The sequence below is a fragment of the Micrasema longulum genome, unplaced genomic scaffold (genome assembly GCF_059751315.1).
Source record: "Micrasema longulum isolate JH-2025_06_02 unplaced genomic scaffold, ASM5975131v1 h1tg000611l, whole genome shotgun sequence".
Classification (NCBI taxonomy): Eukaryota; Metazoa; Arthropoda; class Insecta; order Trichoptera; family Brachycentridae; genus Micrasema; species Micrasema longulum.
The window spans coordinates 256,568-275,940 of NW_028277807.1; the positions used below are offsets into that span (position 1 = coordinate 256,568).

The window sequence follows — 19,373 nt, forward strand, 5'->3', positions numbered from 1 at the left end:
TAAGGACCTATTCTAGTTTTTATCTCATGTTTATTGATGTACATATTTCTAGGGCTGCCGATTAGACCATCTCAAGCTGTTAACTTTGTCAATCAACCTGGCGGACTTATAGGTTTATCTATTGATAATGTTAAACCAGAAGATGCTGGAAAGTATACAGTAACTATATCTAATAGATTAGGAGATATAACAGGAAATGCTAAGGTCGACATAGAACAAAAGGAAAAGAAACCCGCATTCTTCGCCGATCTCCAGCCCACCAATGTTGTTGAAGGCTTCCCAGTTAAATTAGAAGTTCGTTGTGTCGGTCATCCATCTCCAACAATTAAATGGTTAGTTAATAAAATTATATAGGTCATAAAAGAAAACATTTTGCAATTCAAATCTAATTGCCTAACACGATATTCCAGGACACATAATGGAAAAGAAATTGTACCAGATGGAAAACACATAAAGATTACCGAGCTTCCTGATGGAACATGCTGCCTTATTATTGATAAGGCACGGCCTGAGGACGCAGGAGAATATGCAGTCAATGCATCCAATGACAAAGGAACAGTTTCAAGCAAGGGAACTTTAAGTGTATCAGGTAATGAAAACAAAATATCTCAATGAAATATTAAAACATACATAGCAAAAAAATTCAAAATATATTTTTATCATTCAGGTAGAGGTGACGAAAGCTTACCGGAAGAAAGACCATTCTTCTTGCACGCTTTAAGAGATGTTACTACTGAGGAAGGTTCTCCCTTGATTATGGAGGCTCCATTTGCTGGTAATCCAATACCTGATGTATGCTGGAGCAAAGATGGAGTCCCTATACAACCATCTGAGCGAATTACCATAACTTGTGATGGCAAAAAGGTTTGTATATTTGCAGAGTATATGACCCATTCCTGTGTATTATAGACTGATTTGTGAAATATTTATCAATTTGCCTTTGTGAACATATTTTATAGGTTGGGCTGGAAATAAAGCCAGCAGATCTATCAGATGCCGGAATGTATACTTGCAAGTTGGTCAGCCCACTCGGTGAAGATAGCAGCACCGCTAAAGCAAGCATAAGAAAAGTTTTCCAGTCACCCATATTCACACAAAAGTTCACCGATTTGCAACAGGTTAGCCTCAAACTATATTTTAAATCAGTAAATAATATAATTATGCCAACCGGTTTTGAAATATGTACATCCATTCCCTTATCAAGATATAAAATAAGCGAAAAATATTTTTTGTCCCCTAAAAATATTAAAAACAAAAACAGCTGTGATCCAATTGTAAAATGATACTACAGTAATTCATGAAGAAAATCCTTAGTTATATGAATTTCAATTTGAAAAAAAATTATAGCCATTTTGTTTCGAATTCTCACGAATTATCATGATAATTATTCCAGCTACCTAACTTCGATGCCAAATTCCCAGCAAGAGTGCTTGGAGTTCCACAGCCGGAGATAAGTTGGTATGTCAACGATCAACCTGTCCGTGAATCTGATAAATATCACATCAAGAGAGACGGAGATGCTTGTTGTCTTTATGTCAGAGACTGCAAGCCAGAAGACTCTTGTAAAATCAAATGTATTGCCAAGAACAAGGAGGGTGAAGCAAAACTCCAAGCCACTCTCGATGTTGTGGACAAAATGTAAAAAATTTACAATATTTAAAAATATTCTATTAATACAAAACACGGTCATTTTTATTCATTCTTTATATTTTTTACCTAAATAGTGAGAAGAGGCAGAAGATGGAACCACCATCTTTCCTGAAGAAAATTGGTGACACAGAAGTGTACAAGAGTATGACAGCCAAATTCACAGCTTGTGCTACAGGCTCACCTGAACCTGAGGTAAATAATCACAAGAGCAGTACTATTCTACTTTCGCTCGAAAAAAAACTATAACTTTACGATAAATGAGAATATAATTAGAGAAGTAAACAAAATATGTGACTTGGGAATTCTTTTGGTCTCAAAAGTAGAATACACATTTCATTTGCGTTTCCCATATTGTATAGTTTCTTTAAAATTAAATGACCTAGATTAATTTACACACTAAAGAGATATCTACGACCAGAGCCTCCTATATAAAATTAAAAACAAAAAGTTTGATTCGCCGGTATTAATATAATAAACGGTGTCCTCTCCAGACTTCTATATTCCTAATATTAAGAGTAATCACTGGAAACATTATACCATCCCTCGTAGTATTATGAAACATTTAACAAGAATTTAAATAATCTATATTTATTTAACACTCATAGCACCCGCTTTAATCTTAATCTAATAATTTAAATAGGACTAGTAGCAGATCAGAAAGTGTACTGTCGGTTCCAGGATGCAGAACTAAGTTTGCACAGAGACACTCTTTCCATGTTGGTCCAAGATCTTTTAATCTCCTACCCAAGGAAATACAAAATATAGAATCCCTTCCAAAGTTTAAAGCGGCTTTGAGGACTTGGATCAGCATGGAAAATACAGATATACACCTATTGTGAAAGAGTCGTACAACAGCATTTTCTAAACTTTAATGTCTTAATTACATTGTTTATGTCATTTTCCTGTTATTTATGTATGATTTTTAATGGCATTGTCATATTTGTGTTTGTATACCAAAAAATTCACCAAAAACAATAAAAAAGGAATGGCCCACGCTCAGACGTTTAAGTCTTTGTGGGCATTTTTTCCAAATTTAAGGCTATGTTTATTTTTAGAATATGTATTTTTTCTCTTTTTCTCTTCTAATGTTTAATATGTAATTTAATATGTAATTTAATATGTTTAATATGTAAAATATGTAATTTAATATGTAATTTAATATGTTTAATATGTAAAATATGTAATTTAATACATGCATAATATGTAACAGTATGGAAAAATAAACAAAAAAAAAAAAAAAAAAAAAAAAAAAAAATCCCAATTCACTTTTTTCGCATATTGCTATCCTACTTGTAAGAGTTGTTATACCTACTTGTTGTAAGACATAGTTACATATTAACGCAGTATGATTTACCCAAATATTTCAATTTTAGTGGCCATTTTCAATGAGTTGTAAATAACTCACTATTAGAAAATGGGAATTAAGTTGTGGTAGAGCGGGCTGCGAACCTCGAACCTTTGATCCGTGACACTAGCAATAGGACCACAAGCCGATTTTGGCCTTTATAAGGTAGATTCCTGCTCCAAAAGTCAGAGTAATCCAGGTCGTCTACTAACCTTTCTGCTTACCTATCTTTTTGGTACTTTGTGGTAAAGACACCTACTCAGGGCTCTCCTGCCGAACCAGCTTGCTTTCCTTATATGGAACTCTTTGGTACTAGGCTACGCTGTAGCTCTCGTTCTTTATGGTCATATATTGTCTGCCTCTGCCTACTGAGTCACTTACCTTATTTGATACAACCAAGTTCTTTGGCCAGACATCTAATTTGATTAACCCAAATCATATTAATTGATCCCTGGTGCCTACTCAGTTAAGTATGAATGTTGGCTATATGGCCCTTTCGCTACAAGAAAGAGTTTGGCTGTCCGAAGCACAATGTGTTTTGGCCACCCGAAACCATAAATCAACCTCCGTGTTGTGAAACAATAACTCCGCTGCCACTCAATCTGTTAAGCCAGTCCTTAACAGATTGAGTTTGTATTTCTTTCATTTCCTAGTGCTTTTACTGTAGGATCTCATGTATGCACTAAATCAATAAATATATTCTTAATATAACCAGACGTGTTATAAACTCCATATAGAAAATAATTGATAAACTTGATTCTGAACAACAGAGGTTTGATGTTTTGTTTTATTTTGTTCTTTTTCACTCGTCAACGTTATTTTCACAATTTTTGTTAATAAAATGCAATTATCTATTCTCACTTTCCCATATTCATCTACTCCCACTTTCCCATATTCATCCACTACCACTTCTCGTAACTTTCCGTATTGTCCCTCCCCACTACCTCCTTGTTTTGTCGGTATTTCCTTTCTTTTAATTTGCTATCCAAAATATTATTTTAATTACTTTTTTTAATATTGTAATTTTATTTTTAATATTGTGTTTTTAATCGTTGCTTATATTAGTTCAATTTAAGTGAATACGTCTAATTCGATGGCAGGCTTTATGTATTCTCTTTTTTTTTCTCTGTGTATAAGTACATATATGTTTGTATTCCTAATAAAATAAAATACTAATTTATTCCACCATTAAATATTAATAATAAACATACATTGATATAATATATATTCTAGGTCGAATGGTTCCGCAACGGTGATAAATTATTTCCAACAGAACGCATCCGTATGGACCGAGAAGGTTCTGGATTACTCCGCTTGTCCATTCTTGGTGTAGATCCAGCCGATGTTGGGCAATATTCTTGTCGGATATTTAATCCACATGGAGAAGACGTCTGCCATGCTGAACTTAGTTATGATTGTAAGTTATTTTTATCATCTACGTGCTAAACCTGGCAATTGCTTGATTTGAGTATTTCCTCGAATATAGATTAAATTAACACAATCGAAAATTTGATATCAATTATTGTATTTCGTTCAAATTAGATATATAGATTATTATTTTTGTGTTTTGGATTACACAAATTGTGAGGATATGTGGTGACAGGGAATTTTGATAAATAGATATTTGAACATTATATTTCTGTCACTGTCTTGCAGATGCCTCCCCTATACTGTGCGAAAAATGGTAAACCATGCGCCCGAAGACCTCAGATAAAACGGAGCGTTTTTACAGGTTTTTGGATGGTTCTAGTTCCCATAATAAACAATTTATCAAAAAAGCAAAGCTATTGAGACACGCCAATGGCTAATATTTGTAGTGCGTATCACTGCTTTAGTGCAATAATTCAGGGTGAAAATACGGAAATACAGTTGTATGAAGAAAATTCAGACTGTGTTTTCTCTTAAGATTAAACTTAATTATTATACTTACAAAACTTTACTTTATCATGCTTTTGCGTGACCATAGAATCAGATTCGGCGTTATTAAATAAAACCATCGACCTATTAATACACATAGACGCATCCTGAGCCCTCTAAATTATTAAACAGGCGTGCACTTTCATCAATATTATTTTAGCATTACTAAAAATCCAGTAAAAAGAAATAGATGGGTAGAAACTATAAGGAATTTAAGAAAAGAATCTGATTGGGATCCATAAAAAACTAACGTTGTTTGTAAACATTGAAATACTATGTTTTTTTATATCCAAAAAAAAATAACATCCTCCCAATTTGTTAGTATATGCATTCTCGTTGAATGCAACCCTGGTAGGTCGATGAATAAAACATTTAAGCTCCTAACTTTTTATACATATTAAATTGAAGATTTTAAGAGCTGTAAACATACCCAGCGCAAAGCTCATCATTTTGGAAAAAAAACACTTGTTAAGCGGTCCAGCAGTTATTTTGTCTATCGAGGACACACATACGAACATTGCCTTTTTTTATATATAGAACATGATGTACATACATATAAATGAATTACACTATTATATATCATGTACGTTTTACGTTTTTAGCATTGGAGCCAAGAACAAAACGCCCATTGGCAGATCAGTACAGTGAATTCGATAAACTAAAAAAAACTGGTGTTCCAATGCCATTGGCTGATAAACCTATTATATCCAGGATGATGGATCGCCGTCTTACACTATCGTGGAAACCTTCCATTCCACATGGGCCACGTTTCCCAGTGACTTATCAAGTAAGTAAAAAATATATAATTTTATTTGAATATTGAAATGTATTTTTATTTTTTATTCATAATATTTACATCATTCAATTCTTTTAGGTGGAGATGTGCGAGCAGCCAGATGGTGATTGGTTCACAGCTCGCACTGGAGTCCGTTCTTGTGCATGCGATATCCGTAATTTAGAACCGTTCCGCGACTATAAATTCCGTATTCGTGTGGAGAATAAATATGGAATAAGTGACCCATCCCCATATGCTATCACCTATAGATCCAAATTGGAACCTGACCCACCCAAGTTTATTCCATATTTGGATCCAGGAATCGACTTCAGGCCAGAGACATCTCCTTACTTCCCTAAGGACTTTGATATAGAGAGGCCACCCCATGACGGTTACGCTCAGCCACCAAAATTCTTAAGACAAGAGCATGACACACAGTATGGAATCAAGAATCACAACAGTAACCTATTTTGGTTTGTTTATGGATATCCCAAACCCAAAATGACTTACTACTTCAATGATGAAGTTATTGAATCTGGCGGAAGATATGACTGGAGTTATACAAGAAATGGACAAGCAACATTATTTATCAACAAGTAAGCATTATCTTCTAAAAATATTATAACATAATTTAAAACTGATTTCAATGAAACCATTTATAACAAAAATTAGCTAAGATAAATCAATAAACTATTTTCAACCTGAAATTTTAGAATGTTGGAAAGGGATGTTGGAATGTATGAAGCTGTTGCTAGTAATGAACACGGAGAAGCTAGACAGAGAGTACGCCTCGATATTGCAGAGTACCCAGTATTTATCCAACGTCCTGATGAAACCATCATCATGGTTCGCAAGTCTGGTCGTCTAGAGGCAAGAGTGACAGGCGTACCCTATCCAGAATTGAAATGGTACAAAGATTGGCAACCTCTTGCAGCTAGCAGTCGAATTAAGGTAATAAAATACAGAATACAAACATTGGGGAAAAAAGTGGTAGTTGAAATTTCCCGGGAAAGAATGGGAACAGGAGCCAACAAAATATTTCTAAGATTAAAATGTGTCACAACAGAGGTAAAACATTTTTGAGAAAGGAATAAGGAAGTCTAGGCATAATTTTTTTTCCATATCTATTGCAATAAATTTAAATCCTGAAAACTCCCTAGGGGATGGAACCTAGCCCCGTGTACAAACATTTTGACATGCTCAAAATATTGTTCTTTCTAAGAGTTCTCAAACTAAAGTTTATTTTTCAGATCCAATTTATTGAACCTGATACAAGCATCTTAATAATCAACGATGCCATACTAAAAGATGAAGGATTATATTCTCTCAGTGCGAGAAATGTTGCTGGCGCAGTAAGCTCATCAGCGATGGTTCATATAGAGGAAAATGAACAAGAGTATTCCTACAGAACTTACACCAAGGCACCCACAATAAAGCCTAAATCTAAGCCTTTTGAAGACTTGTACGATTTGGGCGACGAGTTGGGTCGTGGCACACAAGGTGTCACTTATCATGCTGTGGAGAGACTAACTGGCAAGTACTACATTTAGATTCATGTAATTTCAGATTTCAAGAATAGAATTGACTTCATCTCCGTACATCAAATTCAAAATCCCCTTTTCACAATAATGATAGGTAGATAAACACATTTTAAATTGGAAAACCTCTATCTCTTTTTCAGGTCGTAATTATGCAACAAAGATAATGTATGGCAAGACAGATCTGCGACCATTCATGTGGAACGAGATGGAAATCATGAACTCTCTGAATCACCGCAAGTTGATCCGTCTCCATGACGCTTACGAGACTAATCGTACTCTACACCTCGTCACAGAGCTGGCAGCCGGTGGAGAATTGGTCAGGGATAATCTGCTTAAGCAGACTCACTTCACAGAAGGAGAAATAGCAGGATATATAAGGCAGATACTTTGGGGGTTGGACCATATGCATGACCTCAACATTGGTCACATGGGCTTGACGGTTAGTTATTATTCATTCTTTAAAACATATTTTTGACTGTACATAATAACATTCCTAACTCATAGTTTTTTTTAAATATTTGCTATTCTGATTTAATAAATACATATCAATAATATTGTAAATACACAAAGTAAGTACTATAAACTTAGATTAAGTTTTAGTTACGAGGTTTTCCCAGAACACAAATTTCATACCCAAAACCTGTACGACTTTTTCTCAGAGACATCTCTCCTTTATTGCACTGAGAGTGTTCAATATTTTGGAAGAGCGTATTAAGCTCTCAAGGACAAAAACTATTTTCAAGAGAGGAGTCAAGGACTGGATTTTCCTTAGTGGGAGAGATTTGAGTGGGAAACTCCTTGATGATTTTCCAAATGTTTGAGTTTATTGTTTACCATTTTGATGTGGCATATATTTGTTTTATATTGTTATCATTTGTTGTGTTTTTTGATCCTATATAATATTTGTGATGATATAATCTTGTGTCTGTGTCAACTAATTGCTTGTCCGAACTCAACACAGGACTTTTAGTCCCATGGAGTTAGGACTTATGTAAATAAAGTGTAATAAACTGCCTTTAAGTAAATAAATAAATAAATAATAAATATTTTTTTGTTTCATAACTGAAGATCGGAGATTTATTAATTTCACATCCAGGCGGTGATGACTTAAAGATCTGTGACTTTGGTCTTTCACGTCGCATACAGTATGGAAAGTTGGCCAATCTAGACTATGGAATGCCAGAATTTGTATCACCCGAGATTGCTAACAATGAGGGAGTCGGACTTAGCACCGACATGTGGAGTCTCGGAATCATCACTTATATCTTCCTAGGAGGACACTCTCCATTCAAAGGAATGAACGATAGGGAAACTCTAACCAACATTAAAGAAGGCAAGTGGGAGTTCAGGGAAACAGAGTGGTGGAGCCGAATTAGCTCAGAAGCTAAGGACTTTATTTCCAAACTATTGGTTTACCAATCGGAAGGTCGTATGGATGTTAAAACAGCTCTTAGACATCCCTGGCTGTTGTATGCCGATAAGTTGCCTCATGATGCATACCAAATCAGCACCGATAAGCTGAAAAATTACTACAACTCTTACAGGTACTATACCCATACAAAGCAATCAGATTTCTTTCACACATGAAATGTTTCATAATATACACGTCATTCATTTTACAGAAACTGGATAAGTAATGCATCTTGTCGCACGTGGTTCAGGAGACGCCCACTGAGTGGAGCTTTCGAGCATCCATCTCGAATGGTGTACCCTCCAGGCCATGTTTATACTCCTGAAGGAAGTCCAGATAGGCCATCACGTTCTCCTCGTTCTCCTCGTCATCCTGGCACATACGAAAATAATACACATGTTTATGAACACCCTGATTATGAGATTGGTCTAATCAAGTCTGAGAGTCAGTAAGTATCTTACACAACCAATCTGTATAAAATTTAAAACTCAAAATAATTTTTAGTATGGCTGTTAGACGTATCAATAATTTGATGATACCATATCTTTGTTTCAGCTACCAAAATGGTCCAGATACTTATCTCTTACAATTGCGAGATGTTGACTTCCCTGTCCGTCTGCGTGAATACATGAAGGTGGCAACTAATCGTAGCCCAGGATTCAGTAGTTCTGTATCCGATACTTATGACTGGAGGGTAATGAATTTATTATAAGAATTTAGAGATTAAATTATTGTATTGAGGCTCTTTAAAATTACCATAATGTTGTAGGGATTTGATTTTTTAAAAATTAAATTATTAATTGAAAATAAAAAATTACATTATATAAACAGATCATTACATTTTTTAGACACCAATAATTCGTGAGCGACGACGATTCACCGATGTCATGGATGAAGAAATTGACGATGAACGTAAGGATCGCATCAATAAATATGGATCAGCGGATACTTATACTTTAAGGAGAATTCGTCATGAACTAGGATCTAGACTGGATAGCTATGCTGAAGCAGAAGCTATAATAGAGTCCAAAAAAGATGGCCAATTGCCATTCTTCAGGGAAAAACCCCAAATTCTTCCAATTTTAGATAATCATCCTGCAGAACTGGTTTGCTTCGCTGTTGGAGAACCAAAACCAATCATTCAGTGGTTCAAAAACGATATGGTTATTGCTGAAGGAAACAGGGTTAAGATAACAACTGACGAAGATGGAAGGTCTATTCTTAAGTTTAATCCAGCTCTCCACCACGATGTGGGAATTTACAAAGTAGTCGCTCGTAACAGGGTAGGTCAGACTGTGGCAAGGACACGTGTTGTTCAAGCATCTGTCCCTGACGCGCCTGATAGCCCTACAGCTACTGAAACATCGGACACAGAAGTACTACTCAGGTGGAAACAACCCAAGGATGATGGAAACTCTGCAGTTCTATGTTACAGCTTACAATACAAAGAAGGTGATAAGGTAGATTGGATTGATGTTGCTAGCAATATCGATCATGAATTTTATCTAGTCAAGGATCTCAACCCAAATGTTAGTCATCAATTCCGCTTGGCAGCTCGTAATTGTATTGGTTGGAGTGAAAAAGGAATTCCTACAAAATTAATCAAGACCAAGGAAGAAGGAGGTGCAAAAATTCAGATAACAAGAGCCATGAAACATTTACAACAAATTACAGAATCTGGACAAGCCATTATTTTAGATGAAGAAAAGCCAAAACTAGATTACTCTTGCGAAGAAACTCCCATTGAGTGGAGTTCAGAAAGTAATTTAACGGACAAATATAGTTTCATTTCTGAACTATCCAGGGGAAAATTCTCTGTTGTAGTTAAAGGCATCGATAAAGCGACCGACGCAGTAGTAATAGCAAAACTCTTGGAATGCCATTCTGAGACAAATGACCAAGTTGCCAGAGAGTACGAGTGCTTGAGACGTTTAAGGCACGAAAGAATAGGAAATCTATTAGCCGCATACAAAGCACCCAACACTTCAGTCGCTGTTTTAATCCTCGAAAAACTTCAAGGAGCAGATATATTAACTTATTTATCTAGTAGACACGAATACACAGAACAAATGGTATCAACGGTGATTTCCCAAATATTGGACGCTCTTCAATATTTACACTGGCGGGGATTTTCACACTTGGATCTTCAGCCAGATAATGTAGTTATGGCATCAGTAAGATCAGTACAAATTAAGCTGGTAGATTTTGGATCCGCTTACAAAGTCAGTAAACTTGGAACTACTGTACCACATGTAGGAAGCTTAGAATACATGGGTAATATTTTATTACAACATAAATAGTTTTAATGTCAAAATTAGAGAAAACAATGTTAATTTGAGTTTTTCTTTACAGCCCCAGAAACAGTGAATGATGAACCGGCTTATCCACAGACAGACATTTGGTCTGTTGGAGTACTCGCATATATAATGTTATCAGGTGTATCTCCATTCCGCGGTGTGGATGAAGCCGAAACAAAACAAAACATAAGTTATGTAAGATTCCGATTTGAGCACCTTTATAAGGAATTGAGTCAAGAAGCTACAAGATTCTTAATGTTTGTATTCAAGAGGACTCCATCTAAGAGGCCTCTAGCGGAAGAATGTCATGACCATAGGTGGCTAATGGCCAGTGATTTCATGATCAAAAAGAGAGAGAGAGCTGTATTCCTCGGTAATAGATTAAAGGTACAATTTTTATTTTGTTAATATATATTATGAACTTTAAGATCATATTTATAATGGATTTTAATCAACATTTCTAATTAAATAATACAGTTTAAGTCACTCTCCAAGCACAAGAGTTAGTCTCTTTTTTGGAGAGTTACAGTGATAACATTTACTAGACGTGTAAAAGTAGATATGTATAGAATTTTTTTGAAACATGTATCTTTTATGAAATTTATTAATAAATAAAAAAAATTAACAAATAATGCGGTGAAAGAGCTATTTGGTCAATTAAATATTTAAAGCTTTTATCAAAATTCGCAATGGAATCCCACAAAAAAATATCAATAAAAAATAAATTTGAATGGTCTATTTACATAGTATTGGGAGAAAAATAAAATATTGGTAAATAAAATAAGTTTTCAGTCATTTTATAATTTTTGTATTGATAAATAACAATGTTGCACACATTTGTAGGAATTTTCGGAAGAATATCATAATCAAAAGGCTAAGGAAGCTACTAAATCAGATTCACTATCAGGAGCTTTCGGAAACAACACACCCAGGATAACTCGCTCAAACAGTATACAGGAAGAGCTCATCACATCCTTCTAACTTCTTCACTACTAATGCCTACTCTAATGTTTAACGAGTATCAAGAGTCAAACATAATGAGCTTAGTATTGTTGATAAAATATACCAAAAGTGCAATTATGTATAAACAAATGTGACAATCTCGAAACTATATTCAAGCAAATGTGTTATGATAATCTTTATTACACTTTTTAATGCATAATATTATCTAGTCATCAGTATTTTATATGAAAGTCCAAAATCTAAATTCTTCCCTTTCATGTTGGTTCTTCACATTGCCTTTTTTGTTATTTATATTATGTAAATTAAATTACTTTAAGAATAAATAAATTAATGATTTATAATGCCTCGATATTTATTTACAAACATTTTGATTAATCTGTCAATTTGAAGTCAGCAACACATTATTAAGTCATGGAATTACAGGAGCAAAATAAATTAAAGGGAACAAAAAACCAAGTTAATTGAATAGCTATCTAAATATTACCTACCTACTAGTTACTTTGATTCGTTTTACCGTTTAGCATATATTCCTTAACTATTGTTTGAAATTCATTTTTATCTTTTTGATATAATTCAGCTGCATCAATATTTAATGGATCTTCGAAATTTAGTAGATCCTGTAAGAAACAAATTTATGTTATTCACCTATTTGTTGAATTGACTTGTCAACCAGTTTCAAGAAATGAAATAAAAATCGAGACTTTTATATAAATATAGGTTTAAACTTCAGAAAAGGTAAAATAAATATAACATTTGTATTTGAAGCGCTAACTTGGTGGTTATTCATTATAATTCAAGTGAGACAATTCCTGTATACATGTTAATAATTCAAGGGTTAGTTTTTAACTGATCTGCTCTAGAACTGATCTGACATAACCCACTTGTAATGTTTACTACTAACATATTACACAGAGATGAAGAAAATTTTAGAAGGTAATAATAGAAGTCTAGGCATCTACAGGGCTTGTTGCAATGTTTACTATGTATTGACCCTAAAACATTTTTTTTTTTAAAAAAACATTGCAAAACCCCTAAAACCAAGAAAGTCATTCATAAAGTATAAAAGAATTTGTAAATTGTAATAAAGCGCCGAGCCGGTATTTAGGTTCACAAAGCTTGGATTTTTTACATGCAATTTCAGCCATATGTGATACTTTTTTTATGTTATCAGCAAAACACCAATACTTAGGGCCGGTTGCATCGACAAAAGTTAAGTTAAAGTCAGGGCTAAAATCAAATAAAAGTTACTTTTATGTCAAAATGCATTGCATCAAAAAAAGTTAACTAAATATTAACAAAAAAGTTACTTTTATTTGACCGGCCGCCAGGGGACCGTTTAAAGTTAAGTTTAAAGTTAAATGCGATCTGCCATCTGTCAAAAAAGCGTCGTAAGTGTTGAAATCTATAGATCGATCTGTGAAAAGTTGCACGAAATGTCAATTTTATCTGATTTTTCGTCTTCCGATGACGAATTTATCATCGAGTATATTCTAAACCGAAAAAAAAAACTGTTCAAACCACGAACGGACCATTTTTTGTGGAAAGAGTCCGACTTTATCGCAAGATTTCGAATGTCAAAAAAGTGAAGAACTAATAATTATTTGAAATTTATTTTTCAAAACACAGGACTTGATCATCAGCGGCGTGGTGTAAAATAAATCTAAATCATCACTGTATTGAAATGGTGTTTATTTATTTTTAAATAGAGCTAGATTGAGCTCAGCTAACTCTGGGCATTTAAAGCTGCTATAGTTGCCCGAAAAATGTCCTTTTTTTGCTCTATTTCTAGAGTAAAAAGTTCTTCGTTTTGTTTTAGCTTTTGCTCTTTTAATTTTTTATCTAGTTCAAAAAGGGCAATGTCCCTTTTGTTCTTTTCTTCTCCGAATGCGCAGTGTTGCTTCGCCCTTTCGCACATACTGAAAATTGGTACCAAATTTAAACGTTTGTGCCCAAAGACGCGTCGCGGGGCATGTGTATTGCTACATGTAAATAAACATGTACGTGCTTGCGCAAAAATCCCAACAATTTTTAGGGTGAAACTTGAACCTTTACAGTAGCAACATTCTTAACTTTAACTTAACTAAAATAATGTTGATGCAACGGAATTTTTCAGTTACCAGATTTTGAGCCTTAACTAAGTTTAAATATTTAACTTTAAACTAAATTCATACCAACTTTGATGCAACCGGCCCTTAGACACTTACACTGTCATAAACCTAATCCGATCCCGATGCCTGGCGGCTTAAGTTAGCCGTCTGATTTTATTTCTTAGGTTCTTATTTAAAAACGGATGTTTTTAAACGATTGAAGAGTTTTTGCGCAATTGTTGATAATATTTTTGTTCCAAATATCTGGGAATTAGTTCTTTTTAAAAGCCAATAAATGTATAGAGAAAACCATAAACTAAAATGTTAACAAATGTTTCCTCATTATATCCGAGATCTCGCTATTTGAGCGCCATGAGCACCCCAAGTTTGACTACATGTATGTAATCAAAAAAATTGTAAATTCAGGGATAAGAGAGAAATGTCACTATCTACATGTGTTTTGATCTTACTGTCTTAATATTTTAAATAGTTAATGGCATGATGCATGATGCAACTTTAATAAATTAAAATGAAAGAAGCAAATATTTATTGGAATGAGTTTTTTTTTTATTGTGTTTGAATTACTAACCACTTTTTTCAATAATTTCCAAAATAGTGCGTGTTTTACTGGCTTCCAATGCCATCGATTAGCATAGCCCTACAGGAAATAATCCAATGACATAAAAACACAGGATTGTGGAAGCTAATTAACGAGATCGTATCTGGAAATAATGTTACCCTAACCTTGTCATGCAGTAAATTCATAGTTTCACAAAGAGCCCAATACGTAAAGCATTCCCTTATTCATTTATGTATTGATACAGAGCACAAATGTAAAAAAAAAAACAACTGTAATCATTAGTTTGACAAGAATCAGACCAATCAAAAGTTCAATCACGACAACAAAAAAACATGCGTTACTTTATTTTACTTATACAACACAAAATTATTCATTAAAAAGTGATAATTACTAAATTCAACATACATACACTATAATAGATTTCATGCCCTTATATAATTTTAATAAAGGGACGGAAGATCAAAAACTTACAGTGAATAGGGAATTGAGGCCCCAAACAACATCTTTTAATCTTCTAGTTGGTGCCCACCCGAGACCATCTATAGAATTTTGCCTCAATAGAGATAAACATATATCGCCATCTTCGCTTATATTGGGGTGCCATAATTTAGTTAAACATTTCACTTTTGGAGGCTGGAATTAAAACAAAAGATAATCCAGTACAATAAACTAGCAAAATTTATGCATAAGAAAAACATTATATTTTTTTATAATTTATGAAAATTATATTATTTAAGATTACCTTACTTATTTATTATTCTTAATTAAATGACATATCAATGACATTAGTTATGACGGTTAATTGTGTGTTACTTAATACAAAATGTTTAAAAACCCCTTGCTGAAATCCTTCGTTAATATGAAAAAACAATGTTTCATATTAATAATTTTATTAAATGCACGGTACTTTCAGGGACATGCTTAAAGGATTCAGAGGAAAATTCCTGGTAATAATAAAAAATATAATATATTACATTAATTTGTAAGATAGTTCCTACAATATTCATCGCTGACAAGTGACAAACATCAAGTGTCGAGCATGTCTGGTTGCAACTTGCAATTTTTCAAGATCGAAATTTATCGCAGTATGTCTGTTAAGCACCTAATAATAATAATAACACTATTATACTCCACATAAAATGTGTTACTGAAATTTACACACAATTACTTACTGAAATTTAAATATAGAAACACTCTTCATCACTCTTCTTCAAAACTAACTATGGTTTCATGGCACCCGTACCCGGAATAATACAACTTGTAAATTTAAATGAAGGCCTGGATTATTTTGGTTTAAAGTTGAGATGTTTTGATGAAAAAATACAAATTGTTATGTTATTTGTCTCGTATGTGTCCATGGGTCCAATGTCCATGGTTTCATATTTATTTTCCCCTTTCTGCACCAAGTGGTCCATTGGGCATTGCATCGGTTAACCAAATGCAATGTATTTCGATCATCTGTTACATGAAGATGAGGTGATCAGTCTTATGCTTCAGGTGCCAGTCCGGAACAATGAGCTATTGCAGTTTAAACAACCCTTGAAAATAATATTTCACATTCACCCTGCCAGGAATCAAACCCGGGACTTTAAGAATTGAAAACATTTTAGGGTTTTGGTTATATTTCACAGAGTGGTATTCTTCATCCGCCTGGACATAGAAAAAAGGTGAGTACTTAGTGTATGAAAAACAGTATTTCAATATAGATTTCCACCGTGAAGTCATCCTAATATAGAATATAACATCGACAGCATGTAAAATATATCCATATTTTTTAAAGAAATAACGTTTAAACCTCTATTTTAGAGGCTTGTCAGTAGCTGGGAAAGAAAGGATATGGAAGGAAGTTATGAATTACACCACAACACCCAGACCAATCGAAAAAAAATCTTTGTTGGATTTTTCTCTTCTTGCAACTGGCAGGAATCGTACCCACGATGCCAGTTTCACAGTTGACCGTTTAACCAACTGAGCCACGACGCCGGTTATAAACTATTTGAGTTCACTGAAGATATAAACACCGCAAATATACTTTTTTCTAGTTATATTTGTACTTCTTGCAAAATTATAAATCATAGTGATACTCTTTCTATTCAAAATATTGATGAATGAGCAAAAGAACCTAATTTATATCGGGGGACTACAACTTGGTAACTTCAAAATCAGCATTTGTGAGTTACCTACTAAAAACATATTTTTCTATCCTCCTACATAATGCTACAATTAAACAAGTTATGCATTAAAATCATTGTAATATGATTTTAATGAATAATGACTTCTCCATTTGTAGCAATCTTAGTGGAAGATACAAATATGTGTTTTTAGTGGGTAACTCAAAAATGCTGATATTGAAGTTACCTAGTTGTAGTAATTACCCCAAGATATTATATTTAATGTTTTTATATATCTATTTCTGTTCAGACATTATTTTTTTTATTTGTTTAAATCTTCAAGTACAAGTAATCAATACTTTGGCGGACTTATTGCCAAAAGCAATATCTTCCAGCCAAAAAAAAACAGACTGGTCAAAAGAAGAGTTAGTCAAAAATTTGTACTAAAAAACTAAAATATATAAAAAAAGATACATACATGGAAAAAAAACAATTGATTAAAAATAATGGCTATTTTTTAATGGGGAGATACGGCTTGCACATATTAACTTAAATAAAAGTACATTATGTTATACATATTGAAGGATGAGGAATGTGGAATCAGATCGTGAGTTTGGAGAGAGAAAAGGGAACCAAGGAAGGAAAGGGGATAAAAAAATATATCTAAAAACACAATAAAATACAGGGAGGTCAGGATTCTAAGGATATATAGTAATGTTTCAGGTGTTTCTTGAAGATGGCTAGAGAAGGTGCATGTTTATATGAAGAGGTAGCTAACACCTTGAACAGAAAAGGAATAGCTGAAAAATTATGTGCTATTAATGATGTGCTTAAAGGTAGAAATATGAGAACCTGAAATATTATGTAAATGGACTTTCTCCACCGAGAAATAATACTGAATTTTGATATTTTTTTCATATTTGTACTACAGGAAGAAAACCAAATTTAATAACTAATTACATATTAAATCTATGATAGATAAACAAGGCTGGATTTCACTCCCTAGGGAGTTTTGAAGAATTAAATTTATGACAGCCATTAACAGGTAAATGCCTAGACTTCCATATTCCTTGGAAACTGTTTTTTCTCTCTGTTTCAATGAACTTCAGGTTTACTTTTTTTTATTTAAAGCGTTATTGTGTTTTATCAGGTCTGATTTAGAGGCATATCTAACACTAAAAGTATGTTTACCCCATAACAGGTTTGATAATAAGATTCCACTTTTGTTTTTGGAAGTACACTTATAAATTGTTCATATAATGAGCATAGCAAACAAGCATAACAACTAGTAAGTAAACAAGCATAACAACTAGTATAGAGGTTATTTCCGAAGACGAAATGCGCGTTGGCTGAAATATAATAGAAGGGCATAGCAGTGAACGGTAAAATAAAATTACTTCAAGTGTTATCATTAAAAAACTGTAAGAAAATTGTTAACATTAAGCAATAAGAATACTTACAGCCATGTTGTATTCTTCAGTAACTAAAATGCTGAATTTAAATGATCCACCATACCAGTACCCTTCGTCAGGACAAACCGTAAGATGGAATTCGCTAAGTGTATTTGGATCACTAAACACAACACGACAAGTCACGGGTAAATTTTGTTCCATTTCTTGAACTTCCTTCACCAGCAGTTTGTCCCTTATCGAAACTCTTTTAGCATAGTCCGTAATTCCATGTTCATCCGATTTATTTCCAGGTGCGTCTTTCTTAATCTTTTTTGTTAACGTGATCATTTTTAATAATTCATTAATATATTTTATCAGTATTTATTTTTAAAAAATAGTTCAAACGTCAACTTCTGACAGTTTTCATCAAAAAATATTAGACACACAAAGGAAATGTTGTATTGATATACTTATGTTTCACATTCGTAGTTAAAACTTTTTACAAACATTTTTCGAATACATAATTGAACCTTTTATTCAATTGCGATTTAAAATCTAAAAAATACGATTTTGCAAAGATATATTTCGACCACTTTTTGATATCCACATCCACAGATTTTGTTGGATCGTGTTGTTCATAGGGATATGGATACGATACATCGATGTTTTCAAGACATCGATACATTGCTAAAAAAACATCAAAACATCGATGTTAGTTAAGAAAAAAATAATCGTGTATTGAAGTGGTGATGTTTTTTCGAATTTTTTGTTTGAATTCATTTTTTATGAACCCTTACGGATTACATTAATTTTTAAAAAAATAATTATTTTTTAATATTATATTCTATTTTAAATAATAATATCTTTAATTTATTTTTTTAGTTTTGTCTGGTAGTTTATCGTATAACTTAAGTCCCTGGTTTATTTATCTAGACTGTCCTTGTCTCGTTTTAGAATGTTGTATATGATACTGTTCTGATATTTTCGTATTGTGTTTACAACAATTATGTTCAAATTTTAGTTCATTTCCTACAATTACATTATTGGCTAATTTATTAATAAATTTTAAGGACTCTAGTTGAAAGAGTTCAGTCATATTTAATTGTTGAGTTTGTTTAAAGAGTTCTTTAGTTGCTGCTAGATAAAGGAGGTAATATATTTACTTAAGGCCGCGATACCACCGAAACGGACTAAGCGATACACGTACACACTTTTTCGCTCTAGCCAAGTATGACTCAACGTTGGGAAGCTTGGGGCAAACACTGACAGAGTTGCGTGTGGTAAATTTGACTTTATTGGACGTAC

At 33.3% G+C, this 19,373-nt stretch overlaps 2 protein-coding genes across 8 annotated transcripts in view; one reads left to right on the forward strand and one right to left on the reverse strand.

Moving 5' to 3' along the window:
• Obsc (Obscurin) overlaps positions 1-12,240 on the forward strand; it is a 156,346-nt gene extending 144,106 nt beyond the window's left edge. For all 7 annotated transcript variants that reach the window (XM_088228826.1, XM_088228821.1, XM_088228824.1 and 4 more), the window contains 18 exons: positions 53-332; positions 411-589; positions 668-864; positions 960-1,118; positions 1,394-1,638; positions 1,725-1,842; positions 4,229-4,412; positions 5,515-5,699; positions 5,787-6,283; positions 6,401-6,638; positions 6,938-7,220; positions 7,369-7,667; positions 8,297-8,772; positions 8,851-9,087; positions 9,195-9,333; positions 9,488-10,913; positions 10,992-11,323; positions 11,780-12,240. In XM_088228826.1, the coding sequence (XP_088084952.1) occupies positions 53-332; positions 411-589; positions 668-864; positions 960-1,118; positions 1,394-1,638; positions 1,725-1,842; positions 4,229-4,412; positions 5,515-5,699; positions 5,787-6,283; positions 6,401-6,638; positions 6,938-7,220; positions 7,369-7,667; positions 8,297-8,772; positions 8,851-9,087; positions 9,195-9,333; positions 9,488-10,913; positions 10,992-11,323; positions 11,780-11,917 (5,612 nt within the window). In that variant the 3' untranslated portion in view covers positions 11,918-12,240. The remainder of the gene's footprint in view (positions 1-52; positions 333-410; positions 590-667; positions 865-959; positions 1,119-1,393; positions 1,639-1,724; positions 1,843-4,228; positions 4,413-5,514; positions 5,700-5,786; positions 6,284-6,400; positions 6,639-6,937; positions 7,221-7,368; positions 7,668-8,296; positions 8,773-8,850; positions 9,088-9,194; positions 9,334-9,487; positions 10,914-10,991; positions 11,324-11,779) is intronic.
• Positions 11,718-18,707, reverse strand: LOC148280137 (NEDD8-conjugating enzyme UBE2F-like). Its single transcript, XM_088228829.1, has 3 exons — positions 18,138-18,707; positions 15,038-15,199; positions 11,718-12,516 (listed from the first exon to the last, which is right to left on the reverse strand). Exons 1-3 carry the CDS (start codon positions 18,414-18,416, stop codon positions 12,391-12,393), a joined length of 567 nt encoding a protein of 188 aa, XP_088084955.1. The 5' UTR covers positions 18,417-18,707; the 3' UTR covers positions 11,718-12,390.
• Between the last annotated feature and the right edge of the window lie 666 nt (positions 18,708-19,373).

What these genes read in the sequence shown, in the direction of transcription:
- LOC148280137 (XM_088228829.1), bottom strand. Translation starts at nt 18,416, where the DNA reads ATGATCACGTTAACAAAAAAGATTAAGAAAGACGCACCTGGAAATAAA. An exon ending in CTGAAGAATACAACATGGCT is followed by an intron (nt 15,200 to 18,137) that starts GTAAGTATTCTT and finishes TTTTAATTCCAG; the next exon opens with CCTCCAAAAGTGAAATGTTT. An exon ending in GCCTCAATTCCCTATTCACT is followed by an intron (nt 12,517 to 15,037) that starts GTAAGTTTTTGA and finishes TGTTTCTTACAG; the next exon opens with GATCTACTAAATTTCGAAGA.